Here is a 17,429-nt window from a genome sequence, read left to right on the forward strand (position 1 = left end):
TTATTAACATTGATCGAAGTCACGTCACTATCTTCGATTTGTTGAGGAGAGATCCGAAGGAGTACCAAGACGTGCAATACACGCTAGACATGTAATAATTCTGGACCTCTATCTCCATACAAAATTTTGTTTCCTAAATTTTCACCTAACACTATATCATTCATTATTTTAATCCGCAGAGCATGGAGAGAATTCATCAGGGCAGACAAATCAGGTCAATTCAAAGAAAAAATTACATGGAGAACAGACTTCCCGGTACGTATGAAGTTTGCACATTTTGTACATTCTATAGCACGAATATTTGATAATTTAATTGTTTTTCCCGACTATAGTGCTTAAGATAGGAACCTGGGAATGATAATCTATGTGGCTACTATATCTTTGAGCACATGCACAATTTATTGGGACCCAAGACCATCAAGGTCACGGAGCACGAATTTAAAGTATGTAAAATAAAACTATTAATAGTTATTTATTTTCTACAATTGTTCGTGTAAAATTCACATATATATATATCCAAATTACAGATGTGGAATATTCAATTGGACTCTTGAAGAAGGAAAGAGTAGCGGTAATATGTGAAGGTCTCATTAGATTCCTGGTGGACGAGGTGGTAAATTCACAAGGAGACTTTCATTACGATGGACGAAAATTAGACGCTCCTAGCACCTCGACGGGAAGATCATCGTAGATATATATATATATATAATTTGATTTAGTTTGTATATATATGGAATAACGTACGCTAATTAGATTTGTATGTATATATAGTACGCTAAGAATTGTATAGTATTTGTATAAATACTTGTTTGATTCATTTAAATACTTGTTTGATTTGTTTAAATACTAGTTTGATTGATTTCATTATAAAAGGAAACTTCTCAACTACTAAAGGTTAACTAAAGGGGTACGTGAGATATGCACGAAATTGTAGGCACCATGCAGGCACCTGCATGGCACTGTACGCACGCACTTTAGTCCCGGTTTGTTTTACAAACCGTGACTAAAGAGGCGACCTTTAGTCCCGGTTTGTAACACCAACCGGGACTAAAGGGGTATGTCCACCGCCTGGCATGGCAGCCCCGTTAGTCCCAGTTGGTTTTACAAATCAGGACTAAAAGAGAGTCTTATATCCCGGTTGAGGGACCCGTGATAAAAGACCACCCCTTTTTAGGAGATATGTAGTCTACGAACCAGTACTAATACCGAGTCCTCAAGCAGTGACGTCTTCGATTTGCTTATTAGGACCTTTTTATTTTGTGTGGCGGAATGTATGATTGTCTATTGATACATTAGCATCATATATGAAATATACTTTCAGCTAACACAGAAACATGTCATAAAATATATGATGATGGATTTTTGCTGACGATGCAGAAAAAGGGATCAATTCGCACCTTTTACTAGCTACTAGGTACAATATTGATGAGGAAGAATTACAGGCCCCAGCTCCCTTTTTTGACCACACAAGAAAACAAAAGGACAGCATGGTGAAACATTAATTTTTCATCTTTAAAAGTAAAGATATTTCTTATTTATGAAAAAAACAAATAAAACTAATAAAACAAACATCAATTTAATATTATTATGATTTTAAAAGTAAATATTCAAATAAAATGTGGATTTAGTATTTTTATCAATTATGAGTTAAATTAATAAAACATCATTAATTAGTCTTTATTTTTGAAAATTTTCATTTAATTATCTATTAAAGTCATGTTGTGGACAAACAAATATAAAAATTAGGCTAATATTGGAATCACATATCGGGTTAGGTGAATTAAGAATATGTACACCTTAATACCTCAGTCTATCTCCCAGTTATATTGTATTTTGTTTTAAACTACTAATATGAATAACAACACATCTAGTAGAAGTGTGGCTATAAGATATCTTTTTTATATCAAGATATGGATATCATCTGTCTCCATAGAGGAATTTCACTTTCCACACATCGTACCGAAACCATATTTTCAAAAACTAATTCGAAAATATTGTGGTACCCATTTGTCAATTGATTATAGATGTTTCGAATATGAATGTTGTTTTTTAAGATTAAGAAAAATATCATGTCTTGAACATTCACAAGTGAATGTCTACGACCACAAAGAAGACACATATGTAAACGTGGCCAAAAGATACACGAGTACTTAGACTCCGAGACTAAAACTGAGGATAAAAAACAAGAAATAAAGAGACTAAGAAAAAAAAACTAGTTTTTTTATGTCCTTGCTTCAACCTTGCTTTGATCCTCGTGCAGCAACAAACACCTCACATCCGCTGTTTTCTTAGAAACTTTTGATGTTAGGATCGTCCTGCGTGACAGACATGTGTTACCTGGTAATCTCTGCCGCTTAGAAACCACACTAAGTCGATCTTTACCACGAACTCCAGCAATTCCACATCAAGCACACTAAAAATAAATAGGTCACCACCATTTCTCCAAGCTGGTCATAGTATCGCTATCCCAAAGACTCCAAGATGACGCCCCAAGAGGAAAGCAATGTCAAGATGCTACCATTGTCCGAACCAGCGAGCCGGTTCTTTGATTTTCACCTAGACCTGTCCAGTAAGGTTGAGGTCCTCTCGGCAACGCCTTCAAGAAGAAAACCGATGCCCATAGCGTCGTCGTCGTCTGCAAATGTTCGAGAACCGAGCTAAAGCTTTCACCCGAGAATATGCACACACTGACGAGCACCAACCTCTGTCTGTCGCCACTGCTGCCGCAACACTATGAATGTTGTTATGTCGGATGTGAAATCAGATAATTGGATTATCCATATCCCTATTTCATCCCTACAAACTTTTATGCATGCTCTCCGGCGAACAAAAAAAGATGGTGAGTCTGGCAAAGTTGCACCCTTTGAGGAGGACAGATCACATCCTCCGACTGGAAGGAGGCCAAGTTGAAAGAAGCAGAGACCAGCTTCACATGATACCTACGAGAAAACTTATGTCTGTTCCTTCGCTGACAATCCGCGCATGCGAATGCCTGAACTTTATGTCTCTAGTCTCTTACAGAGGGGCCGCCCAAGCGTGCAGCACGGTAGCTTTACGTAATACTCGTCGATGGAAATTCCATAGCCGAAAATAGATTAGCCCCTTGCTTATTGTGACCTTTTTTGTTTTGTATGGCTGAAAATATGATTGTCCATAGATACATTAGCATAAATAATGAAATATACTTTGAGCGAAAAGTAAATATGGCATGAATATGTGACGATGAGTGTCTCTTGTTTTAGATACTGACGATGAGTCTTTGTTGACGATGCAAAAAGAAAAACAGATCGATTTGCACCTTTTACTAGATAATAAGCACAATATCGATGAGGAAAAATAACAGACCCCACCAGCTCCCTTTTTGACCATAGTACCATACAAGAAAACTAAAGGACAAGAGAAGGAAAAGGTAGCTGTAGCATCGATCTCCTCTAGCCTCCCCTGCCTCTGGCTATATAAACTGCCGGCCTCCCTCTGTCTCGCTCGCTACCATCACAACAGCCAAGAGCTCCACTAATTTCCTCTCGCTGAGAAGAAAACTAGCAAGGCGGAGAAACCAGAGAAGGAAGGCATCGATCGAAGGCGCGCCATGGCGTCCAACGGCAACGGCAGCTTGGCGAACGGCGCCTCCACCCATGGAAAGCCCATCAAATGCAAAGGTGTTGGCCTTCATCAGCTTCTTCTTCTTAATTGTTCTTCCGCCCTGCTTCTTAATTTTTCTCCGGCTCGGCCATGAACGGCGGCTGACCGTGTTTGGTTTGACTCGTGCAGCGGCGGTGGCGTGGGGCCCCGGCGAGCCGCTGGCGATGGAGGAGGTGGAGGTGGCGCCGCCGGGGCGGCGGGAGGTCCGCGTCAAGCTGCTCTTCACCTCCATCTGCCACACCGATCTCAGCTTCTTGAAAGGAGAGGTATATATGTACTGCCTCGTGTTGTCGGTGGCTTGATTCTTTACTTGATCCCTTGACTAATCTTTTCTATTTGTTCGTGCTGCCGGCCGGCCATGTTGCTGTTCATATCTGACGTGATAGAACGAACAGCAGCGCAAGTTTCCCCGCATCCTCGGCCATGAGGCAGCCGGGTGCGTAATCCTGCTCCCCGGCCTCCTCTCTCTATTTTTTCTTATAATATATCCTCATCTTATCTTATGACATATACGTATGTTTTAACAAAAGTTATTTTGAGAAAGATCGTAAACCCTCCACTTGTTGGAGTTTGTCTGAGCTTATTTAATTTTTGTAGCATTATCTCTCTGTTTTTCTTTTGCGCAAACCGTTACGTTGACTTGTACTGGAAGTTGAGGTTCATTTTCAGCTTTTCAAGTTGCAACTACGAGGTTAGGCGTCTTCAAGGTTAAGAATGTCAGAAATTTCGAAATTTTTGGGGCTTTTCTGTAAAGTGCCATGAACTGTAGCATGTTGACATTCTAGGCAGAAAGTTCCTGGGCAAACGGTGATCAGCGCCAGCATGCACCCGCAAACTTCGAAACGTGTACCTAGCATATTTTGCACGGAAATGATAAACTTTACCTTGCATAGTAGTTGAAACGAGCTTCCCCTACAATTCTATATGTTTTACAAACATTTCAAACAGAAAAGACCGTGGGATCCTCACGTAGTCACGTTTACATCTTGGCGAGATGAGAGATCTTTTTGGCCTTGATAGCCTGGATGGATGCATGGGTACTGTTAGGCCAACCATGTGCTGCATACACATCCAACATAATTTGCAGGCAACAGATGGAGACGAAGAACCAATTTGTTGGCAATTAATGCTCACATGGCTAGCTTTAGTCGATCTGCTTTTGGCTTTAATCAACCGACAGATTCTGTTAGCCCATACATGCACTGCTGTACTAGTTAGCTAGTGATGCTTCATTGATCAAGGAACAGATAAGAAAAGACCATGTAGAGATGAATCTGCAAATACTGTTTTCATGCATTTCCCTGTGACGAAATCAAATATCTGGATGAATATGTAATCGGGCGACGAAAGTTTGGTTGAAAATTATAAGAATGGCACCATCATCTATTATATCTTTTGGTCGGAGGGCAGTGAATTATTCACTAGAGGTAACATCATATCATAGATATAAAACACAATGATGATCACACAGTTGGTGCTTGCTAGAGAATTAAGATTGGACACATACAACTCACTAAGACTTATTGATGGATACGTGTGCACTAATATAAACGACAGCCCCTCAAACGTGCCCCTGACGGCGACATGTAACTTGTGGCTCCAGAGTGGTGGAGAGCGTGGGCGACGGAGTGGAGGATCTCGCCCCCGGCGACCATGTGGTCCCCATCTTCAACGGCGAGTGCGGGGCGTGCGCCTACTGCAAGTCCGGCAAGACAAACCTGTGCGGGACCTACCGCGTCAACCCTTTCAAGAGCACCATGACCTCCGACGGCGGCACGAGGTTCTCCGTGGTGGACGCGTCGTCCGGCGAGCGCCGGCCGGTCTACCACTTCCTCAACACGTCCACCTTCGCCGAGTACACCGTGCTGGACGCGGCTTGCGCCGTCAAGGTCCACCCCAAGGCGCCGCTGGAGAAGATGTGCCTCCTCAGCTGCGGCATCTCCACAGGTAAAGGAATCAGCTTCCTGTACGTTTTGCTCTCTCTGTTTATAAATTATTTGAATTTGAACAAATTAATAGAAAAATAGATTAATATATATACAATATCAAATAAATGCACACCTGACAAGATTAAAAAAAGTTTGATGCTATAAATATTTGTGTATTATATAAATTTGATTGAAGCTAGAAAAGTTTGATTTAGGATAAAATTAAAATACCTATAATATAATTTGAAATGGAGGAAGTAGCTTTGAAAACAATTAATTGGTTGATTTGACGTGGCAAATTGCGCTGGACTAATTTGACATGCGACGACGTGGACATGGTGTGGCCGCTGCACCATCCTGTGTCATCCTGTGTGTTTAGGAGTCATAGGAAGGCATCGTTCAGAGTCATGCATCATTGTACCTTCGTTTGAGAGCATAGGTTCTCGTGCCTCTAGAGGGTTTAAACCCTTGTAAACTTTGACAACCAAGCGTATAAAAAGTACATTTTAATTGGTCAAAAAATGCAAATGGATACATCTGTTGACGTTTGGAAGCAAAGCTAACTCTACAACTACACTTTTATACCCACTGCTCCCTCCGCTCCAAATTATAGGTTGTTTTAGCTTTTCTAGATTCATCCATATATGTTTGTATGCATCTAGACATACACTATATATTTAGATGCATACAAACATATGTGCACCTAAAAAAAGCTAAAACGATCCACTACTAGAGAACTGACCTTCCATCCAGGTACTCTTATCCCAATTGACTTTGGACTCGGGACTAAAGTGTCTTTAGTCTCGAGTCAAAAATGAGGCCCCGATGGGCACCGGCAGGAAGGGCTTTAGTCCCGGTTGTAAAGACCAATTGGGACTAAAGCCCCCAGTCCCGGTTGTAACAGTTAGAAATATCGTACCGACACCCCCTGCCCCGGTTGGAATTACAAAAGATTCCCTCCTCCCGAGGTCCCTTCCCACGCTGCCCCCCTCTTCATTATCTTTCTCTCCTCCTCCTCTCCCATTCTTCCAGGCACCTTATCCTCTTCCTTCTCTTTCTCTCCTCCTCTCCCATTCTCTTCCAAGCAGGCGGCCGGGCCTCCGGCGCGGGCAAGCCGCGGGCGGTGAAGGCAAGGAGGAGGTGGCGCGAGTCCGGGCAGGCGGCCACGGGCGGTGCAGGTCCAGGCGGACGGGCCGCGCGGCGCGGGCGGGCGGCCGCGGAAGGCCGGTGGGTGGCGTAGCGCGGGCGGGCCAATTTTTTTTATTTTTTTTGAAAAAACAACCGGGATTAATGCCGTATTTTCCAGTAGTGACCTGTAATTTGGGACTCCTGGGACGGAGTAAGGTCGCATTAATCAATCAGCGTCCAGTTGTGTAAGATTTGTGTACTCAAAATATACTCCCTATGCTATGAAAAGCTAAAGTCCTAGAATTTTTCTTGTACCCAGGATATAATTTTTGATCTTAGACTGGTTGTAATCGCAAAAGAGGAAGACCTTAGACTAGTCTTACAGGTCACTTTATTTGGAAGTAATTGTGATTGTGACGGTTCATCCTGTCACTGTCTCTAACTTTCTAGAAGTTTCTACGAGTGCCTCACCAACGTAGCAATCGATATGAACTGGGCTTGTATAATGAAAACAATTTACCTGCGGGATGAAATCGTTGTCGTGGTACCAACACACATCCATGTCCAAGGAGGCTCGTAATTTACTGAAGATGTCTGTAGGTCGACAAAGACTGCAGCGGTCTCATTCGTGGGTTCGTGACAAATAATGAATAGGAATAATTCTACAGGAATTTTTCATGTGAACTGACCAGTTCTCACCACATTGTGCGCGAGACTACCATGAGCTCGCTTCAGAGAAACTTTATCCATTACTGATCATTCAAATAACTGTTTCAGTTGTCCTCTGTTTGGCATCAGGTGTTGGGGCTGCATGGAACACTGCAAACGTTTCTACGGGGTCCACAGTGGCAGTACTTGGGCTTGGTGCTGTTGGTCTCGCGGTCAGTAAAACTTAAACATTTTCCCTCCAAATTAAAAGGAGGTTTACCTCTCGATCTAAGCTTACCATAAAATGTGTTTAACTATTTTCTAGGTTGCTGAGGGTGCCAGGCTACGTGGGGCAGCTCGGATCATTGGTGTAGATATAAACCCCGAAAAGTTCACCAAAGGTGCGCAGCCACGTCTTTTCCCTATATCTTTTCTCTTTCTTTTGGCAATTTGTCCTACTTTAGCCATTTTCACATCCTTGATATAAGTGATGAAACAATGATGGATTAGATCCCAACTGAAATTTTCTCATGCAAAACGCAAAGATTAAAAACCTTGCCAACAGCATGCATATATCTTTTCCATGTGATGGATGTTATTTTCTAACTGAAAAATCAGAGTATGCCAATAGTACCAATTAAGAAGAAAGCAACACATAATTTCAAACTTGTCAATTAATTCTATTCTCAGTTTCTACCTCCTGTCAGCAAGGCCTTGCTCTGCCTTTAACGCCACTTTATGTTGAACCGGAGGTAGTTGTTTTGTTGAAGTTGAGGAAAATCACGATGACATTTTTTGTTCAACCTAGCGTGTGCTCGTTTCTTTTTCCAATATGGGGTCAACGAGTGTCCCATGCATGCCCTGCCTTTCTCGTTGAAAATGTTCCCACATGTCTCTGTCAGGGAACAAAAAGGACACAGCAAGTTGCGGTAAAAGAAACTCACAAAAAGAGCCCAAAGGAAAATGCTCAAATAATATCTGTTTCAACTTTCGACTAAAAAAATTCGTCAAATTGTTTTACCTTGTCACTGCTTTTGTAGATAGCGGTTTTTTGGAAATTTTTAACAGAAAAGGGCTCGAACCTTCATGTGTGTTATCAATTAGCAGAACGTAATTGTAATTTGTCAATTCATTGAAGCCTTGCCTGGCTGAACCCACCTTTTTTTCGTTTGAAGTTGCGCTACATCGCGTACAATGTCTGCGTGAAACGGAAAATCTGCGTGATGAAGGTCGAATTATTAAATGCAGTGGGTACAAGCAGAACTTTGCAGCTATAGAAGTCTACCCGGCCCGTGAAAATTGCAGTTCTTTTTCTTTGGAAAAGCTGCTAATTGTGATGGAAACACTACAACAGAGATATTCGGTGCTGCTGATGATCTACTAGATATTGACTAACAACGAACTTAACATATATACAAGAAGGTGTTTTCGCAAAAGAAAAAACAAGAAGGTGCTATGGAATTTTTTAAAATCATCTATTCTTAACGCTGACTTGAAATGTGTCTTCAGGGAAAGAGATGGGCGTCACGGATTTCATCGACTCGAAGGCCTGTGACAAACCGGTCCATGAGGTACATACGTACGCCTTTTTATTCTTTTTGCAACAAAATGTATATCAAGCTTTTCATTTTTCTTTTTTGCGAATAAACCTTGTCATTGGTTAGCTTTATACAGTGTGCTGTGTTAAGCAGGACTGAATTGATGCGCAGGTGATCAGGGAGATGACGGATGGGGGCGTCGACTACAGTTTCGAGTGTACCGGGATTAATGATGTGCTGAGAGAGGCTTTCCTGTCCACACATGATGTATGTCGAGCTTATCTATCGATCTATCTGTCTGTATCTGTATCTATACCTATCTATCTAGCTCTATAACTTTGAAAGTCATGGATGCGGCTACATTATATGCAGGGTTGGGGCCTGACGGTGGTACTGGGGATCCATGCGACACCCAAGATGATGCCGTTGCACCCGATGGAGCTCTTCGACGGCCGTCGGATCACCGGCTGTGTCTTCGGCGACTTCAAGGGCAAGTCCCAGCTGCCTGACATCGTGGACAAGTGCATGAGTGGGGTATGCTTACTCACTGCATCTTCTGCTGTAAAATTAAGTTTCTACTTTCTACCATATTTTGTCCTTCTATTTTATTTCTCTCCCTCACAGGAAGTTTTATTTTGTGAGACCTTTTATGAATTAAAGAGGTGCCAAATTAGTTTTTGCTTCATGGTAAGTTGTTCTTTTGTTATTTCAACAGGAGCTGAAGGTAAATTTTGATGGGTTCATAACGCACAAGATGCCCTTCTCGGACACCAACAAGGCCATCCAGCTTCTGGAGGAAGGCAAGTCACTTAGGTGCGTGCTCCATTTCTGATGGAGAGTTTAGCCCTGTTTATGTTACAAAAATAAATGTAGAGTTTTTTTAACCAGTGCTGAGTTGTATAACACATGTGCATCGGTGCTATCTATTGTAAAAATGTGTGCGGTTTGAGACATTTATTCAGAAGGACATAATATTTATCATTTCTGATACAGCTTGCTTCTTTTGTACTCCCTCCATCCTGTAATCACTAGTAGAGAATTGGCTTTCCATGTCCCCTTTTATCCCGGTTTAAAGTTGACCTGGGATAAAAGGTTCACCAACCGGGACTAAAACTCGATCACTGGTGGGGGGCTCACCAACCGGGACCTTTTATCCCGGTTGCAAAGGCTAGTGGGAAAAAAAGACTCTGAGAGGCCTTTTATCCCGGTTTGAAACACCAACCGGGATAAAAGGGTCAAGAGCCTTTTATCCCGGTTTGTAATACCAACCGGGATAAAAGGGGGTCATTTATCCCGGTTGGTGTTTCAAACCGGGATAAAAGGGTCCCCAACGAGGTGACTGGAAGGTGACTAGAAGAGGATTAAATCCTCGAACCCTTTTATCCTGGTTTGTAATACCAACCGGGATAAAAGGGGGTCTTTTATCCCGGTTGGTGTTTCCAACCGGGATAAAAGGGTCCTCCATGAGTTAATACAAAAGGATAGCATCCCCTACATAGTCAGATGTGGTGTGTAGGTGGGATGGCAAGAAAGCTACATGTGAGGCTGGAGGTTGTGGGTTCGAATCCCACGAACCGCGCACGCACATATTTCGCGTGAAAAATCGCGTGACTCGTGGGGGGGCACCTCCTGGGAGCTCGGGAATTTTTTTTTTTGCAGCGCCGGCCGTGGGTGACCCGTTTTATCCCGGTTGGTATTACCAACCGGGATAAAAGGGGGGTCTTTTGTCCCGGTTGAGTGACCCGGGATAAAAGATCCCCCTTTTGTCTCGGTTGGTTTATCTCTGATGGATTTTCGGGATATTTGCACCCTACCAACTGGGACTAAAGCCCAATTCTCTACTAGTGAATACAAGGCATCCAATCATTAAAATATCGCATTGTATGCATATTTGGATGATTGCTAATTTAATTCTTTCCAAAATTGACAAGATAAAAGGTGGCTAATTGATGGATTATTACTAAAAATAAGTTATCATTGAAATAGCCAGACAACACAACTCCTCAGTATATACGTCTTTTGCTACTCCTGCTAATATGTCCTAAAATCTCTAAGATGTCTTGTATTTCAAGATGGAGGGAGTATATTCGTGTCGTAGAATCTCCATTATATTTATGTCCATTAATAGGAGGGATTTACTGTCATTTAATTAGTGTCACATGCAAGTGTTCGGCTAAATGTCTCTCCACATGAAGAAACAGTAAGCCCAAGAGCCCAATACGGCCTGTAGCGTGTGACCCATTGATTGCCACCTTGATGGACAGTGGAGATGGGTTTGGGAGCAAACCCTAGCCTCTTATATACCTTGCTCAGGTGTGTGAGAGAGGTGCTGAAGAGCCAAGAGAGCACCAGCCATGTTCAGCTCATATAACAACAAAGGAGAGAAAAGAGAAGAGAGGAGAAGAAACTCGCTGTCAGATTGGTGTGTCTGGTACAACTATCATCTGTGGCGGAACCGCCTAAATTAACCTGGCTAAAGTGTATTTAAGTTGCCTAACACGCAATCATGCATCTTAAACCAGTCAACTTAGTCGACCGTCGGATTTCCTCCGATAAACTACATATACAGGATCGAGAAGCATTGCTCACACGAAGGTGAGTGGTTAAAGAGATTACAACATTCCCATAACATTAACATAGTTCAACAATTTATTACATCAGAGTTTAGAAATTCAGACAGAGTTTGGACGGTTTCAAACAACGAAAAAGTAAAACATGCGGAAACTAAACGTCGATACACGATATCATGATGAAGTCGATCATGACATCAATAACCCTTGTCCTCACCGTTCAAGGAGGGATCCCACTCAACCGCCAACCCGGAGGGAGTTGGGTAGGCCAAGTGACGCTAGCAGCCAAAACATTGACATCTAAGTTACATGAATGTAAAGCCACAAGCAAGGCTGAGTATACTAATACTCAACAAGACTTACCCGTCGGGTGGCAACTACTCCACCGACTCCTAGACATGCAAGGATTTTTAGCTGAGGGGTTTGTTAGCCAAAAGCAGATAAAGTAGATCCTTACTTTCGAGTTTTAGCATCAGGTTCTAGTCGATTAACTATTCTAGGTAAGCACTTATTCTAAGCAAGCATGTTTGAACAACAATTTAATCAAGCATCAGTATTATTCATCATCCTTTGTTTCACTTCTTACTCAGTGCAGAAGTGGGTCAAGCAGTCTCAAACTATGAGAGACAAATGATTTGAATCGAGTTTCTTAACCTTGCAAGGTGAACCTAATCCCACGACATTGCGTACCACGACGGGTTCACACATGTCAGCCGTCCCCATCAATTCCCAAGCACGTGGTCAGGGATCACTTCCCTTGGATACAAGGCTCCACGATCCCAGAACGTCACCGTACCATGACTGCACTTGTACCCACATGATGCATCAGGGGAACTCTGTTCAAGAGAGAGCAGGGAGTATGCCCACATCTCGATTCAATCAAGTACTAGGCTTTCCTATCCGATACTAGGTATGAGATTAGTACTTTCAAATACTTGATCACAGCTCTAAACACATTTCGACCTTAACATCTTTTCCTAGATAGACGGGGAAAAAAAATTTCACCAAGACAGAACCAAAGCTTGGCCCCGTCCATCATCCTTATGGTTGGAGTGTAAGTAAAACAAGCAACTCCTATAGCTTGCGAGTGACAGGAAATCACTCGACTTTTACTGAGTCCTATTTAGCACAGCAACTACTCGGCCTATCATGCTAGTATTCAACACATAGCTACCTAGGATCATGCCACTAGGGTTTCAAGCAACTCCTATGAACGTAAATGCACAAACATAAGCAATATAAGCAGTACATAAATGTAGAAAACTAGGATACGTTTCGGGGCTTGTCTTCCTGAACTATGTTAGTTAGTGGGTCGCTGAAAGCTTCTGGGATCTCCTGCTCGACCTCGACATGGTGCAGCTCGACAGATCCTTCCTCCTCAGCAAGCGTCAACTCGTACGTTCCGTCTGCGAGGTTCGCTTCTACATGAGATGCATATGCAAAAGTTCAATTTTCCATGCTTTCATATGCAGGATGCAAAACATGAATTATTGTTGAAGCGTAAATTGCATTTCGACCACATTCACCTAAATAATGTTCTAAACTTTCATTATCTTCATGCAGTAAGGTATGCTGTGATATTAAATCCGGAGTTGACTTTGATGGTGATTGTGTACCCATATAAGGTTTTACAACTTAGACTTCACAAAGAAAGGTGGGGTCACTCTAGGGTTTATTAAGGATCATTTGGAAAGTTATCCTATTTCAAAATGTTTTTCTGTACCTCTTCTGAAATTACCATTTCACCCTTATTATTACTTAATTTGTCTCTATTTCCTTTCCTTAGCTTTAACTTCCATAATTCATTTCAGCGGCATATGATTGGCTATGGGTGTGAAACTTTTACAGACACTTCTCACTACCATTCCTAATCTAATGTAGAAATTTGGAGTCCATTTGGTTATTACAAAAATCACCAAAATTATTTCATTATCCTAAGGTAGCAAGCACTTAACTATTTTTATCTTGTTTTACAAAGACAGTTTATTGCCTTTAACAGTGAGTTACATAGGTGCAAAAGAGGCTTTGGTGAATTTTCCATGATTTTTGGTGAAGGACACCTATTTTCATATTTTTCCTTCATTTAAACTTGTACAAAAAATTAAGCATGTTTCACTCGGTCTCCTGCAGAAGCATTATGTTTTCCTAGCACTAGCTTAATGAAACAATGGTTTTTCAATTTTACCATTTTTTATATGATTTACTATGCATTTAATGGCTTAAACAAGATTTAAAACCTAGAGAACAATACATAATAGTGACATGTGTACAAATATTTTTTTGTGAAACTACACATCTTAAGGATTCCAACAAAACTAGTTTGACATTTCTTGGAATTTTCTAGAACTAGTTATGCATTTCCAAAGTTCAGTTTATTTAAATCAATCTTAAATCAAACAGGCGCTGGCAGCTTTACAGGTGGCCTCTTAAGGTTTTCGAATTATCGCAGATAGGTCCCTCAAACTTACACTGAGGCCCCTAGAGAAATCAAAGTGAAAAGGCCCTCGCGGCGGCCGGCGACAAGTTCGGCGAAATCCCGGCGAACTACTGCGCAAAAGGAGGAACCAAGGGCACGAGCGCGTGTGTGTGCTCACCTTGAGCAGGGTTGGTGCAAGCTGGGCGGCAGTGATGGCGAGTAGGTGGTGAACGGACTTGGGGATGAAAAGTGGGTGCGGCGGCGAGGAGCTCTGGTATTCCAGCGCTGGCGACGTCGCTGGAGGGCAAAGGACGGCGGGCTAAGCATCGCGGCGCGGCGGCGGCGAAGCTAGCGGGGGCGGTGGTGAGTGGCGGTGCTACGTGGGCAGAGGCTCTCCACGGTGGGGTAGCATGACGGCTTGCGGAGTAGACGAGTAGGCAGGGGGTGATGGAGCGGTGAGCTCTCGGGTGGCGCAGTTCTGCCTTTTATAGGCCCGGGGAGGTGCAGGGCTGCAAGGCAGAGCCAACGGGCGTGCAGGGCATGGCTGGAGGTGAGCGGAGGTGGAAAACCAGGCGGCACCATTGGACGACAATGTTCACTGGTGAGGGAGGATGCGGGCTCATGGGCAATCTTGCGGCCATTGGCCTGAGAGGATAGTGAGCGCGAAGGAGCGGCTTTGGCGGGCGGAGCAGTTGGCAAAGCTAGGCTTTGTTTTGTCTCGTTAAGCGGCGGACTGGTGGAGGCGGAGCCGTCCACCGGGCGGCATCACCGTGGCAAAGGAAGGTGGGGCGAAGCACGGCGCGGGTTGGGCGAAGGAGATAAGAACGGCGTGGGTTGGGCGAAGGAGATAGTGCGCCAGAGGGGAGGATAAACTCGTCGGGCGGTTGGCTAGCTCGGGCGTCGTGCCGTCCCATTGCACCGGCGATAGGGCAGCGACGGCTCACCGGTGAAGCGTGGCCACACGACAGACAGTGCGCGGGAGCACGCGGTGTGCGCGCTCTAGCAAGGTGGTGCGATGCGGTGCTACGAAGGGAGCCAAGCTTAGAACTGATTTAATTTTGAATTTTTTCCAAACTATGATTTGTTGTCCTCATGTCAGACTTCAATTGCTACAAAAGGTTTGGGTTCAAAATCAGGCTAGATTTGCATATCCAAGGTCTCAAAGTTTGGTCGAATGCCTAAAATTCAAACTTAGCTGATTTTCACATTTTGGGCTGAGTTGTCTGTTTTAGCTAATTTTGAATCCATTTTTGAAAAGGTTCTGGGGAGTTTTGGGTCAGGGTCAAATAGTCAAAGTTGTAGTAGACTCGTAGCCCTCAAACTTCTATCAAGGGTTTGGCTCGAGTTCAAAAACAAATTTGTGAGAAACAGGGCTGCCAATTTGAGGAATTTCACTATTTTCAGCACTTGAGTTTTTGAAGTGATTTTGAATTGCTAATGATTTTAATTCTAGTTTTTTAACCTCTTCCCCTCAAGATCAATCAAAGTGATAATAAGGAAAGTTGTTGGGTTTGTAAAGTTTTACAACTCTTAGATTGACAAAAATTCAAGTTCCTATATAAAATTTCAAGTTTTAAATTGACCCCAAATTGAGCTTTTAAGGGCAAATTTGACCTTCACTTGCTAGATTAGTGTCTAAGTCTCCTATTCAAGCTTAACCAAGTTTAGTTTAACTAGAGTTGTTACAGCCTACCCCCCTTAAAGGAATATCACCCCAAGATTCGAGTAAAGTGAGACAGGTGTGGCTGTGTACGTACCTCCGTGATCGAAAAGAAGACCGCGGAAGTGCGTGTTAAGATATTCCTCCTTTTCCTATGTTGCTTCATCTTCGGTGTGATGACTCCATTGGGTCTTATACATTCTCACCACTTGTCTTGGAGTGTGTCTTTCCTTCCGGTCGAGGATTTTGATGGGAAATTCCACATAGGATAAATCGGGTTTGATTTCAAGCTCCTCTTGTTCAGGAATTTCCGTCAGGACTCGAACACATTTCTTAAGCTGTGAGACCTTGAAGATGTCATGTATCACTGCAAGCTTCTCGGGGAGTTTGATCTGATACACCACTAGTCCGCATATTTCCACAATCTCATATGGACCAATGTAGCGTGGAGCCAACTTTCCCTTTAGTCCAAATCGTTGTAGGCCCTTAGTCGGTGAAAATCGGAGGTATACATAATCACCAATTTCAAATTGTATCGGCCTCCTCCTTTTATCAGAATAACTCTTTTGTTTGGACTAAGCGGCTTTAAGGTTTTCTCTGATTACTCTCACCTTCTCTTCTGCATCAGTCACCAAGTCGGGTCCATAGACTGTTCTTTCTCCTGCCTAGGACCAACTTAGCGGAGTTCGACACCTTCACCCATACAAGGCTTCAAAGGGTGCCATTTCAAACTAGCTTGGTAGCTATTGTTATAAGAGAACTCTGCTAATGGTAGACACTTATCCCAATTCTTATCATAATGGATGACACAAGCATGTAGCATATCTTCTAAAATCTGATTTACCCTCTCTGTTTGTCCATCTATCTGAGGGTGGTATGTGGAACTATGGATTAGCTTGGTGCCAAGTGCAGCGTGCAGATGCTCCAAAAACATGCTACAAACTAGGCGCCTCGATCGGAGATGATTGTCTTGGGCACTCCATGTAAGGAAATGATACGGTCTAGGTATAGCTTCCCATATCTGTGAGTGGAGTAGGTGGTTCTTACTAGGAGAAAGTCAGCCATCTTAGTGAGTCTATCCACTATGACCCATATGGAATCGTGCCTCTGGGAAGGGTTGGGTAACTCAACAATGAAGTCCATGCTGATATCTTCCTATTTTCATAAGGGTATGGGTAGCGGTTGAAGTGTACCTGCTACCTTCAAGTGACTTGCTTTCACTCTCTAACATGTATCACATTCCGACACATACTTAGAAATCTCTAGCTCCATCCCAGACTACCAGAAATTTTGTCAGAGGTCATGGTACATTTTGGAGCTGCCAGGGTGAATAGAGAATTTAGAAAGGTGTGATTCATCCAAAATTTGCTTTCTGAGATCGGGATTGGCGGGAACAACTAGTCGGTCCTCATACCATACTACTCCCTTCCAATCCTGTCGGAAATGCTTGTATCCCTCATCTTTCTGTGCCAACTTCTTCTTGATGAGCTTTTTCTCCTTGTCCTCCAACTGTGCCAAGATGATTTGGTCATCCAAGGTGGGTTCGATAGCTATGTGGCTCAATGTGCCGTGAGGAATAATCTCCAAATTCAGCTTTCTCATCTCAGAACACAAGGTCTCCGTGAACTTATGTGCAGAGAGACAGTTGCAATGAGCCTTGCGGCTAAGAGCATCAGCAACTACATTGGCCTTTCCTAGATAATAATGCAACTCTAAATCATAATCCTTAATCAACTCCAACCATCTTCTTTGGCGCATGTTCAAATCAGCTTGGGTGAAGATTTACTTGAGGCTCTTATGGTCGGTATAGATGTTACAATGAGTGCTCATAAGATAATGTCTTCCACATCTTTAGAGCATGTATTACTGCTGCTAGCTTTATGTCGTGAGTTGGGTAAT

The 17,429-nt window shown here is 42.9% G+C and overlaps 1 protein-coding gene across 2 annotated transcripts; it reads left to right on the top strand.

Annotated features, from left to right (window-relative positions):
* The first annotated feature begins 3,474 nt into the window (after nucleotides 1-3,474).
* LOC117835343 (alcohol dehydrogenase-like 4) lies at nucleotides 3,475-9,876 on the top strand. Of its 2 annotated transcripts, none has more exons than XM_034714701.2 (10): nucleotides 3,475-3,659; nucleotides 3,772-3,908; nucleotides 4,029-4,078; nucleotides 5,246-5,589; nucleotides 7,476-7,579; nucleotides 7,672-7,747; nucleotides 8,856-8,917; nucleotides 9,056-9,151; nucleotides 9,257-9,418; nucleotides 9,600-9,876. In XM_034714701.2, the coding sequence occupies exons 1-10, from the start codon at nucleotides 3,590-3,592 to the stop codon at nucleotides 9,714-9,716; spliced, it is 1,218 nt and encodes a 405-aa protein (XP_034570592.1). In that variant the 5' UTR covers nucleotides 3,475-3,589; the 3' UTR covers nucleotides 9,717-9,876. The 2 variants fall into 2 exon arrangements, with proteins under 2 accessions (XP_034570592.1, XP_034570593.1); XM_034714702.2 differs by having other exon boundaries at nucleotides 3,476-3,659; nucleotides 7,497-7,579.
* Nucleotides 9,877-17,429: the final 7,553 nt, after the last annotated feature.

The sequence above is a fragment of the Setaria viridis genome, chromosome 9 (genome assembly GCF_005286985.2).
Source record: "Setaria viridis chromosome 9, Setaria_viridis_v4.0, whole genome shotgun sequence".
In the NCBI taxonomy this organism is placed as follows: domain Eukaryota; kingdom Viridiplantae; phylum Streptophyta; class Magnoliopsida; order Poales; family Poaceae; genus Setaria; species Setaria viridis.